This window comes from Myotis lucifugus, unplaced genomic scaffold, assembly GCF_000147115.1.
Source record: "Myotis lucifugus unplaced genomic scaffold, Myoluc2.0 scaffold_169, whole genome shotgun sequence".
Lineage (NCBI taxonomy): Eukaryota > Metazoa > Chordata > Mammalia > Chiroptera > Vespertilionidae > Myotis > Myotis lucifugus.
Window position 1 is genome coordinate 32,905 of NW_005871217.1, and position 12,547 is coordinate 45,451.

General features: G+C 42.9%; 1 protein-coding gene across 1 annotated transcript; it reads left to right on the forward strand.

The window, feature by feature from the left end:
• The first annotated feature begins 1,644 nt into the window (after positions 1-1,644).
• On the forward strand, positions 1,645-9,850 carry LOC102438027 (putative G antigen family E member 3). Its single transcript, XM_023759998.1, has 6 exons — positions 1,645-1,709; positions 2,730-2,821; positions 3,300-3,408; positions 4,789-4,914; positions 5,955-6,080; positions 9,834-9,850. Exons 2-6 carry the CDS (start codon positions 2,738-2,740, stop codon positions 9,848-9,850), a joined length of 462 nt encoding a protein of 153 aa, XP_023615766.1. The 5' UTR covers positions 1,645-1,709; positions 2,730-2,737.
• Positions 9,851-12,547: the final 2,697 nt, after the last annotated feature.

Here is a 12,547-nt window from a genome sequence, read left to right on the forward strand (position 1 = left end):
GTTTTAAAAAATCTTGTATTGCTTGGAGGGAGAGGGGTTAGTCATGATTTATTATTCTTCTGAATAAACTACGTCCGAATACTTTGTTTAGGATGTTTACAAAGGACCTCATGAACAACATTAGGCCATTTTATTTCATGTACTCTCTTTCTTGGACTTTGGTACAAAGGTACACTAGCTTCTTTAAATGAACTGGTATGTAAAAACTCTTCTTCTGTTCTCTGGAATGCAAGTCTCCTCAAGGCTGGGAACAGTGTAGCAATAGGCTTTCCCATGATCAGCTCTATCTGGGTGGCATCTCATTTTTTAGTATCAGCCTACGTACAGGTCGGGGACAGAGGAGATGCTTCAGGTGCCCATTACTTCAGACTTTGTGAGATGCTCATCTTCCCTGTAAGATAGCTCTAATGATGCTATCACTTGAAAGCTTCCTACTCCTGGTTGTATGCTGATAGCGGTCTTGCCAAGCACGTCAAACTCACCACTGGTGGGCCGCATGCCTTGTTTATTTTTGTACACCCAGTCAGGTAAAAGTCATGGCTCTATTACCTTGCCTGGATCATTTCAATCTCCTACATGGTAATGAATGACCTGACCACATCCTCAGCTATGTATTTACAACAATAACTTCATTTATTGAGATCTTTCATAACAGGAATAATAAGTCACATTTATAGAGTGTATACTACCCGTCACCACTTCTCTGAGCTGGGTTCCATACATGTATCACCTAATTTAATCCTCACAATTAAGGTGGAACAGAGTGAACACAAAATTTGTCATTGAATCCCATTCAAAGCAGATTTGGGGATTCAAGTTCTAAGTTAGAAATCCTTGTTTCTCAATGTAAAAACTTCTAAAAGTGTTGTATTCAGGAAAACGGATGTTGTACATGATGACTGTAGTGATAGGCTGTAACATGATCTTTGCCTAGCAAGTTGTTGGTCTGATGATTGGAAAGTAGAGTACAGGATGCAGTACTGCTGCGCAGCAAGTGACAGAGGACTGAGCCTAAATCCTAGCACCCTTACCTAAGGGTATTGCTAAACCATACACTGACCGAATGACCACAGGTATATTCAGAGAAACGTTTACAGTCTGGAGATGTATGCGCAGTAACACAAGCAAAGAACTTAAGAAAACAGGGGTGAATGTATTTAATTTATGGAAGTGAGCAAATTCCTTGTATGCATGACACAAAACCAGAGTCACAGAAGGAAGTGATTGGTCCACGTATACGTGCAAACATGGTATTAAAGTATGTTTCTGTCACGGCCACGTTTTTGAGACACATTCTCCATTAAGGTTACACTTAGCCTGTCCACAAAGTTTCTAAAAGCAAAAGAATGATTGGGGGTAGGTAAAAGTCACACTTGGAGCCCGTTTTCCTGTCTACTGCTGATCTGGTGGTTTGGACGCTCTGGGGCCTTACGAGGAAAACGTCAACCCCCATCTCAGGACCGCAGGTCAGAGCGCATGGCCCGTAGCTGTGCATGCTCATACCCCGCGCATGCGAATTTTAAGAACCATGCCCATTGGGGGCAGGAAGCCCATAGCTGCGCTTCCCTCTTTCAGACCTTGCCCCTTCTGCGCAAGCCTAAGCCCATTGTTGCGCCTGCGCCTTGGTGTCCCAGTGCCTGAGGAGATCTGCGCGAGAGGCGACCGTGTTCCTGCCATTTTGATTCTTTCTCGCTGGTTGACATCACCTGGTAGGTGCACAGAGCAGCCTCCGGGACTTTAACTGTGGGAGAGTGTGCGGGGAAGGCCCTCGGGCTTCGGTGGGGGCGGGTCTGCGGTATCCGGGGCCTCCCAGGAGGAAGGGCCTCGAGGTCAGCGCCTTTGTCCTCTCCGCCATCTTGGCCGCCATGGCCCTCGAAGCCCCTGCGTGACCCGGACTAGGAGGGTGCTGGGCCTGCGAGGGCGGGGGCCAGGGCAAGGGTTTGGGGGACATTATTCCAGGTGTCTGGGTCCTGGAATTCACCTGGAACGGCCCACAGAACAGAACCCACAGCCCTCCTCGGGGCCCTGGGTGGGGCGGGGGGGTGGACGGGGCCGGGGGCGAGCAGTCAAGGAAGGGTCTGGGAACGGGGTGCTGAGGGACCCGCCCTGCGAGGCCCTGGGACTGCGCCCCGAGAAGCGGGCACAGCCCCCCGTATCGGATGTGGTCACCGCTGCCTCCTGGTCATGCCGGGTGGGGGTTGGGGGGGGCGGTCGGTCAAGGAAGGGCCTGGGAACGGGGTGCTGAGGGGCCGCCCTGCGAGGCCCTGGCACTGCGCCCCGAGATGTGTAGGCACCAAGCAGGGGCCGCGGGAGAAGCGGGCACAGCCCCGGTATCGCATGTGGTCACCGCTGCCTCCTGGTCATGCGAAGGCAGCACAGGCCGCACGCCCAGCCCGAGCCTTCCCGGCCGATGCAGCCGAACTCACGGGGAAAGCGGCCTCCTCGCTGGCGTGTGGCAGAAGCAGTCGTCACTCCAGCGGGCTTTCAGGCAGCATTTCCCCACATGTCTCCGTACACGGGAAGCCGGGTGTCGTCTTTCTCACCTGCCCGAGGTGGTAACGCTGCCAGCCCGGCCATGACATAGTGGCTGGGCGAGCCCCGGTGTTTGGTATAACCGCAAAGCCTGTGCACTCATTTTTAAAGTTAAAAAGAAAATCATCATTTTGCCATGGAAGTGATATAGTTATTTCCTTAAGTACATTTTCCTAATCAAAATGTTCTGCTTTCAGTGTGAAATATGAGTCGGCATATAATACCAAGGCTCGCCTGGAGTTCAATACTAGAGGATGAAGAGTCTGACCAGCCAGTTGGGGCCGTGGTTGTGAGTGCTTTGATATTTGAACTGTCTATGACCTGAAATGTATTTTTCTGTGAGTTTTGTTGAATGCCTGTAGGCACAGTGTTAAAAGTTTCCGTGCTGATAAGGTATAACATGGGCCCAGGAGGAGTCCTTAGGAAGGAAACCTTGATCCAGGAGGTTTCCACTCTGGAATTTCCAGTGGAAATATCCCCTATGACTCCTTTCTCGTGCTTATTAACACGGACTGCCCACATCCATCCCAGGAGAGTTTAAAAGAGCTTCAGAAGTCCCTGTGGGCAGCTCCTCTCCAAGGAACCAGGCAGCGGGAAGAGGAACAATATTAAGAATATATATGTATCATGTCTATAAAGTGCCTTTATTCTTATTCACGATTATGTATATATGTGTGTGTATTATGTATATTTTTATGATTGTCATGTATTAACAACAAAACTTTTCATTTTCTCACACACACACACATGCACCGCCCCCCCCACAGGACCAGCAGCCCAGGGATGAACAACCTCAACAAGAGGAGCCACCCACTGAGAGTCAGGATATTACACCTGATGAAGAGAAAGCAGATGCAGGAGCTCCTGAGGTTCAAGGTGAAGGGAAAGGGAAGAAGACTGGGGAGCTGGGAGTCTGTCTCTCTATCATGTATTGTGCATACCATAGCTCTATGCAAACATATCCTGGAAATTGGGAGAGAATGTGAAGATTTTATAGTTTGCATGTATGTGCACTCCTTCACTATGAATTTTCCTTTTCCTTCACTATTTGTATAGTGTTCTTGAAAATACAGTCCTTGCTAAACCAGAGGAAACTGTATAATTTTAAATACAAACATTTACATAAGTTTTATATTTTAATTGGTTCTTAGAACGTTTTGAGTGGCCTTCTCAGTTATTGCATCGTAAGTGTCAGCAGTGTTTATCAGCATGGGCAGAGGGCCAAGTCAGCCCATCATAGAACACCTGAAACCAAGCCTGTTTGTTCAGGGATGGTAGCCCCATTTTATAAGTGAGAAAACTGAGCCTGAGCACTTGACTCACTGAGAAGAAGTTCACACTTCATTCCAAGGTTTGTGTTCTTCCTACCACCTATGTTGGTGTCTGAAATAGTGGATGGTATTGTATAAAATGCTAAATACTCAAGTGTGTCTGCACTGTAAGGTAGCTCAGTACTGGCCCAGGAATAGATGCTGTTCAGTGGGGCAGGTTAGAGCCTCAGAAAGGAGCTCAGTGGGAGATGGCCACTCTCTCCTTTAAGTGATGTTTTCCTATGGCGTATTTGGTAAAAACTAAGTAATTCAGAAGACTGGCATATTGGTAATTATGGAAGTGTGTTTTTTTAATGACTTAAAAGGGAGTTTAATAATTTTAAGATTAGGAAAATCAAAAGTATCTTCAAATTATTATGAAACAGCAATTATTTCTTCACACTATATAGTATTTTTATCAAACACTTGTAGTAAATTATTTATATGGTTCAGACCACAGATTATTTTAGCAGTTCATCGTTCAGAGATAGAACTCATTTATGGAAGGTTACACCTACAGCCTTTGCACCTAAATGTAACTAGTTATTTTAACATAATAAGTTTCTGATTATTCCGATAAGGGATTGATGTCACTACTATAAGATTTGTCATAGACCACAAATGCCCTCAGTTAATCCTTCAGTAAATTGCATTTTAATTGTAATTACAATACTATCCATGGTATACACCTCAGATTTCTTAGATAGAACTCATGCTCGCTACTCTTAGCACACTATGGTAATATGTTGGAAATGTAGATGTCACTGGTTTACCTTCAGATTGTCATTCACTACAGGAAAACAAAAAAGATGAACTCCATCTTTCCATCACCCACATAATCACACTAGAATACAAGCTTTTATATTTCATTAACTGAAGGAAAAAAGGTTATCATTTCCTTATTTATGTTCCATGTTTACTGCTCAAATTGAGAACTTTTCCTAAGGTCCTGACATGGAGCCTGAGTTGCAAGAACTGGCTCATCCAGAGACAGAGGGCAAGAGCGAAGTTGGTCCTGATGTACGTGAGAAGAATTTACCAAACTTAGAGTGCTCTAAAATGCTAGAAGCAGGTATGTCATCCATTACAAATGTAATTTTTGTGGTTTTTCTTCTCCACAGTTATGTGTTTGGTACTACAAAGGTACCATAGTGTGACTTTAATAGAGTTCACACATAAAGGTTTTTGAATAGTAGCTCAGACCCCAAATGCCTGACTGCCTGACTTATAATCTATCAAATAAAGAAACACATTGGCCCTCGCTGGTTTGGCTCAGTGGATAGAGCATCGGCCTGCAGACTGAAGGGTCCCAGGTTTGATTCCAGTCAAGGGCACATGCCTTGGTTGTGGGCTTGATCCCCAGTAGGGGATGTGCAGGAGGCAACCAATCAGTGATTATCAATGATTATCTCATCATTGATGTTTCTATCTCTCTCCCTCTCCCTTTCTCTCTGAAATTAATAAAAATATATTTTTTAAAAAGAAAGAAACATTGGATCAAAGTATATTGAATTATAAAATATGAAAACATTTTCAAACTTTGGGGTATATGTACTTTAATCAACAGCAAATAATTTTCAGTTACTTTTATAATTCCTACCTTTAACAAATACATAAAACATTTGTAATAAATACCAGTTGGTATGAAATATGCTGAGGCACTGAAGTAGGTTCTAATACCAGCTGTAATGTAATTTGTGTGAATCTGGGGGAATCTCTCAACTTCTAAGCTAATCTTACTCATATTAATAGTGAATCAAATCATATACTAAAATCATTTTCAATGCTGATATTTGCATGATATGGTTCTTTTGGATGCAATAAAAAGAATACCAAGAGCCCTGACCGGTTTGGCTCAGTGGATAGAGCGTCGGCCTGCGGACTCAAGGGTCCCGGGTTCCATTCCAGTCAAGGGCATGTACCTTGGTTGCGGGCACATCCCCAGTGGGGAGTGTGCAGGAGGCAGCTGATCGATGTTTCTCTCTCATCGATGTTTCTAACTCCCTATCCCTCTCCCCAAAGGGGTCATGACCCACAGGTTGGTGACCCACAGGTTGAGAACTGCTGATCCAGAGTATGATTGCTGCTGAAAATGATAACTTCTTTTTTAAGGGCCTGACCCAGAAATTTGTCCCCCAGACCTGCCTCAACCAGAGATTTGGGTTGAAGATACAGATGATATTCCATTCAAGTGGGAGATGTCACCAAAACCAGAGCCCGTTTACATGCCAGAAGCAGGTAAGTTATGAATTAGGAATGTAATTTATCCCTGGCTGGCATGGCTCAGTGGTTGAGTGTTAACCAATGAACCAGAAGGTCCAGTTTGATTCCCAGTCCGGGCACATGCCCAGGTTGCTGGCTCGATCCCTAGTGTGGGCGTGCAGAAGGGAGCCTATCAGTGATTCTCTCTCATCATTGATGTTTCCGTCTCTCCCTCTCTGAAATCAATAAAAATATATTTTAAGAAGAATGTAATTTATGTATTTTACAAATTGCTGACCACTAATTACAAGGGGTTCTGAATTTAAAGGGAGCACTTCAAGTTTAGGAAGACATTATCTTGTATTAGTCTTCTAAACATTTTTCCTTTACATTACTTAAACATTTCATTAGACTATTTACATTAGGGATAGTTCTCAGGCTACTCCACGAGCCTATTAAACATGATTAAAATATATTCATAGGAAGGTGATAGCCTTTTTAAATTTTTTATTCACTGATTTTAGGGAGGAGGAAAGGAGACAAACAACGATTTGTGTTCCACTTCTTTATGTATTCATTTATTTTTGTATGAGCACTGACCAGGCATCGAACCCACAACCTTGATGTTTTGGGACAACGCTCTAAAAAACTGAGCTACCTGGCCAGGGCAGAGCATAGCCTTTTAATGTATATGTTACTAAATAGATAATAAATTGCATGACCATCCAATATAAAAATTAAGAAAAAAGTACAACAGAATAAACCTAAGGGATAAGATATGAAATACATAATAAAAGTAAAAATCTGTAGGAAAAAGAAATATAATTCAATTAATAAATGAGAAAGACTGCTAATTTTAAAAACACTTCTGAAGAAATTAGGTATTGGTCCTCAGGACACTGAAAGAAAACGTGTGAAGAGTACCCATTATTTTACATAATCTGGGGAGGGGGGAGAAAGAATCCCAAGTGTACCCATAAGGAACACGAATTAGACACTAACAAATAGTATTTTATATAACTGAATGTAAAAACATTCTTGAACACTAATATTTTCAAAATTTGGATGAAATGGTTAATATACTAGGAAAACTTATATACGTTAAATAATATATCCCAGTAGCAGCTGAATATCTAAACAACAGAGATACTATGGGGAAAATTCAGAAATTGGTTCAGAGTTGTCCCTCCTAAGCTCTTACTTTTAGTTAATAACATGATATTGTATACTTGAAAGTTCCTGAGAGTAGATCTGAGAATTCTTACCAGAGAAATAAATGTTAGCTACTCGAGGTGAGGGATGGGTTAATGACATACATTTACCTTGGTAATTGTGCCACAATATATACATATAGCAAATATACCATGTTTTATTCTTTCAGTATATACAATAATGTTTGGTAATTATTCCTCAGTAAAGTTTTTTTTTTAAAGCGTACACTTTGAGAAACAAAAGTTGTTTTGGATTAGATCTCTTTCTCTTATTCTTCCTTTTCTCTTTTCCTTCCCCCTCCCTCCAGTCATTCTTCTTTTTTATCAGGTTGTTTTTTTTGCCTTACTATAAGGCATCCTATATATGAGCTTCATGTTTTGGTGTCAAAAATGATAATGAGCCGAAGCCGGTTTGGCTCAGTGGATGGAGCGTCAGCCTGCGGACTGAAGGGTCCCAGGTTCGATTCCGGTCAAGGGCATGTACCTGGGTTGCGGCACATCCCCAGTGGGAGATGTGCAGGGGGCAGCTGATCGATGTTTCTCTCTCATCGATGTTTCTGACTCTGTCTCTCTCCCTTCCTCTCTGTAAAAAAATCAATAAAATATATATTTAAAAAAATGATAATGAGCCCTGGCCGGTTTGGCTCCGTGGATAGAGTGTCGACCTGCGGGCTGAAGGGTCCCAGGTTCGATTCCAGTCAAGGGCATGTACCTTGGTTGCGGGCACATCCCCAGTAGGGGGTTTGCAGGAGGCAGCTGATCAATGTTTCTCTCTCATCGATGTTTCTAAGTCTCTATCTCTCTCCCTTTCTCTCTGTAAAAAAATCAATAAAATATATATTTTTTAAAAATGATGATAATGAGTTAAAACTAGTGTGACTGTATAAGTTATTATACAAATCAAAATTCATAAGAAATTATCCATAATTACACTACAAATGGAATTGGGACACATGGTTACCCTATTTAAACAATGAATGGCATAAGGGCTAAAGGAGCCCAAGAAACATTTTTTATATATATATTTTATTGACTTTTTACAGAGAAGAAGGGAGAGGGATAGAGAGCCAGAAACATCGATGAGAGAGAAACATCGATCAGCTGCCTCCTGCACGCCCCCCAGTGGGGATGTGCCCGCAACCAAGGTACATGCCCTTGACCGGAATCGAACCTGGGACCCCCGAGTCCGAAGGCCGACACTCTATCCACTGAGCCAAACCGGTTCGGCCCAAGAAACATTTTTGCTTTTCTGCACCATAAGGAAGAAACAAAGGCAGTACGGGCCTTTTCTGTTTACTTCACAAATGTGACAATTCTGTTTTAGCTATCTTATAGTCAGAATAGTATTTCAAATTGAAGCATTTCTTGTAAATTTCTTTTTTCTTAGGGGTTTTCTGTTGGATGGTGTTCAGATTTTTCAAAAAAGTTTACACATTTTTGCTTACTCTTTAAAACCACCTTTTAATAGGTTCATTTCATTTCCTGTACTCTGAGCTAGAACAGTCTTTTACTTTCTGAGTACCATTAGAAAGAGTGGTGTGTTTAATCAATATTGGTAAAATAGATGCTTGGAAGTCTATCTTATAAAACCTAAACTTTGTCCTTTGTGTACCTTTAATGTCATCTAAATCTAATGAGACTAAGGCATGTTCCCAACAGTTATGTTTCTCTTTCAGGGGAAGGAAAACCAGACAATTAAAGGAAGATGATCTGAATACACACAGATTATTCTTATGTTGGATACTTCACTGCTAAAGTTCTCTCAATAAAGTTTTACAGCATTATCCAAGGAATCTTGCAAATCTTTTGTGAAGCGTATTCCCAAGTAGTTGATACTATTGAAAATTATATCATTTTCTGACGTTTTATACTCCAATTGAGCTTTCATATGCAGATATATTTCTACATTGGTATTCTCTCCAGCAACTTTGCTACACACGCCTATTATTTCCCAAAGGTTATTTCTAGATAGTTTTTAAGTTTCATTATGCACAATCCAATCACTTTTGAATGCTGACAAATTTATTTCTGCTGTTTTAAAAATTATGCCTGTTTTTCCTTTTCTCATTTTACAACAACGGACAATACAATGTTAATAGAATCAGGATTAGTGTACCGAAGTTGTCTTATTCCTGATAGGAAAATGGAACTGTGAAGTTCATCCAGTGCTAGTCATCCAGTGCTAGTCTGGTAAGAATTTTAATCTTTAATATATATTGGGCTCCATCAGACACTGGATGAAATCATTAGGGCCTGGGTAGAATAAAAGGGGACAGAACCAGGGGTACTTGCTGAGGCAATATTACTCTGGTCCCACCTACTCTGTCACCTCATAGGCCAGTGATGGCGAACCTTTTGAGCTCAGCGTGTCAGCATTTTGAAAAACCCTAACTTAACTCTGGTGCCGTGTCACATATAGAAATTTTTTTATATTTGCAACCATAGTAAAACAAAGACTTATATTTTTGATATTTATTTTATATATTTAAATGCCATTTAACAAAGAAAAATCAACCAAAAAATGAGTTTGCGTGTCACCTCTGACACGCGTGTCATAGGTTTGCCATCACTGTTATAGGCTATGGCATCAAGTAGCCAGGGGTTTCTGTCCTGGCTCTGACTCATCCTAACTGTGCAATGGTGGGAAAGTAATCACATACTTTAGGTCTGTTCTTTATTTCAAAAGAGAAATTACAATGTGTACAGTAAATTGTCACTATGAAGAAAATGATAGCATGAAGTAGGAATTATACTGTAAAATATTTGGCTTATTTTCCAACTTTCAAATATTTTTTATTTTATTTACCTTTATAATTACATCTCTAGCAAGAAATACTGGTTTGAGTTTCTAATAGGGATATATGGCTACCTTCCTAAATGAATTTGAGTTTAGAAATATATTTTACTTAAAGAAATATATTGATTCAATAGCAGTATAGCTGGTGTCAGAAATGGCATCGATTCTACAGTTGGTGTATAAATAACTGGGGTCTGACAAGGCTACACTGAGTCATGGTATGTGCTTAAACTTTGCTCAATGCTGTGTTTGATGCCAAAGAAAATAAGGCAACATTCTGATCATGCAACACCACAGTCTGTGTGTCAATTAGGCTGTGCTCAAGTAGCACTGCACCAGACTGACATGGCCACCAGGTTTCCTACTGAAATTGTTGTCAGCTTACCATTCCATAGATTGTAAGGATACAGTGAACCCAAGTGGATTCAAACAGTTTATTAATTACAGAAACACCAGAAGCAAGATCAGCTTGGTGTCAGTTCCCTTTGTCCCCCTGTTCACATTTGACAGTGAATCAGATGTGCTCAGTGACAGACACCACAGGTGGTGGTGGTAACTCTGCCAGTGAGAGCCCACAGTTGTACCCTAAGGCAGGGACCAATTTTGTAGTCTACAGCTGTATTCTCAGGTGGGGCAGGAGGGACATCTTGTACTCAACTGAAACTGGAGATGGATGAAAAACTGCCTTGAGTCAGCCTCAAGATAGGTGGGAAGCGAGTGAGAAACTGCTTAGTGGCAGCTTCTCAAAAGGCTGCTTCTCGCCCTTTGCTCCAAGGGGAATCACAAAGTGATCTGCCAAGATTCTGATCAGCCTACAGTCTAGCTTTGCCTACACAACCTGAGTGAGGACATGCACGGGCACCAGGGCACCAAGGCAAAGCCACTCCCCTACGTCAGGCACAAAATAAAAGGCCCTATGTGCCAGGCCGATGTTGCTCAGTGGTTGAGCGTTGACCTATGAACCAGGAGGTCACAGTTCGATTCCAGGTCAGGGCACATGCCTGTGTTTCGGGCTCCATCACCTGTGTGGGGCGTGCAGGAGGCAGCCAGTAGTGTGTGGGTTCTTGACTTCATGCAGGAAAAATTCACAAGTCCAGGTGATTATGAGGGAACGTTTATTAAAACTGGGGACAGTAAAACAAGAAAGGGATTAGCACATAAGAAGCAACAGGAGAGCCTAAGCTGAGCTGCCTTATCTCTCTGGTAAGTAAAAAAAAGAGGGGGTGCTTGGGAACAGGTTCAGGGCTTAGCCTGGGAAGAGCTGCCACTGCCCATTACTCCCCTGTTTGCAAGACTTGTGGGGTCCCTTAGAGTTTAAGAGATGCATGCCTGTGGGGGAAGGAGAGAGAGAAGAAGAGGGGGAGAGTTAGGGTTAGGGTTACGCAGCTTGGAGGAATCCATGTGAAGAATACTATAAGAACAGTATCTGCTGATATCACCCCCACCTACGCTCAGGCCCTGTAACAAACCTATGTCCAGATAATAACTGGGGAAATCTGCTCGAATTCCTAAGAGGTCACCATTTGCAGATGAGGCACCTGGAGCCCAGTAAAGATGGAATATCACATCTCTTGAGAGGGTAGGAACTGGATGTAACTTGGGCTCCTTGGAGGAGGCAAATGGGAGCTCAGAACAGCTGAAGCCCAGGGGTAGGGGGTGACAAGGGAAAACAATGACATTTGCCCAGGACCACAATGACCCCGGAACTGACTTGCTATCAGGAGGTCTATCACTCTGTCTCCCTCACACACCATACCTGCCTACTTGATGTACACAATGGAATCTTTACATTTCCTGGTAAAATGGGGGTGGAAGGTAGAGAGGTAAATCCACACAGGTGGGGAACCACCTCAGATTCATGAATTTGCACAAGGCACCACTACATATATAGAGACCCCTGGCTCCAGTTTCGCCTGTAAAGCATTGTTTGGGCCTTGAGATTAGGAGAGAGCAGTCAGACGCTTCAGGAGGTATGGGGGAGCCTGTGCACAGCAAGACCCTATCCATAGCTGGATCATGTCCTTGTCCTGATGGGCAGAGGATCCTGCTATGTATTAATAAGACAGTGTGACTGAGGCCCAGGCCATGGGCAACTGAATCAGTCAGTGGACACAGTCCCTGGGGAGGGGTGTCTGTTCCCCTGAAGATACAGGAACAATATCCAGTAGCAGGGCTGGGGGACACCAGGTGGGTGCTAATTCAGTGGCAACAGTCCTGCCAGAAATAGTCTCTCTGTGTCTGACTCTCTAATGCTCTCTCATTTTTTCTGTGCCTGTTCCTTTGTCTCTCTCACACATGGCCTGGGTGTGATCTCAGTGATACCCCGAGGGCCCTTGCTCTGCCTCTCCTGAAAGTACAATCCTTTTCTGTGTTTCTTCATTGGGAGCACAACTGATCCTGAATGCACTGGACCATCCGGGGAAGATGTGTTCAGCTGAAAGGGGCTGGGACTGGGGTTCTTCCTTGAAGTAAACTGGGAGCTCCTCCCCATACAT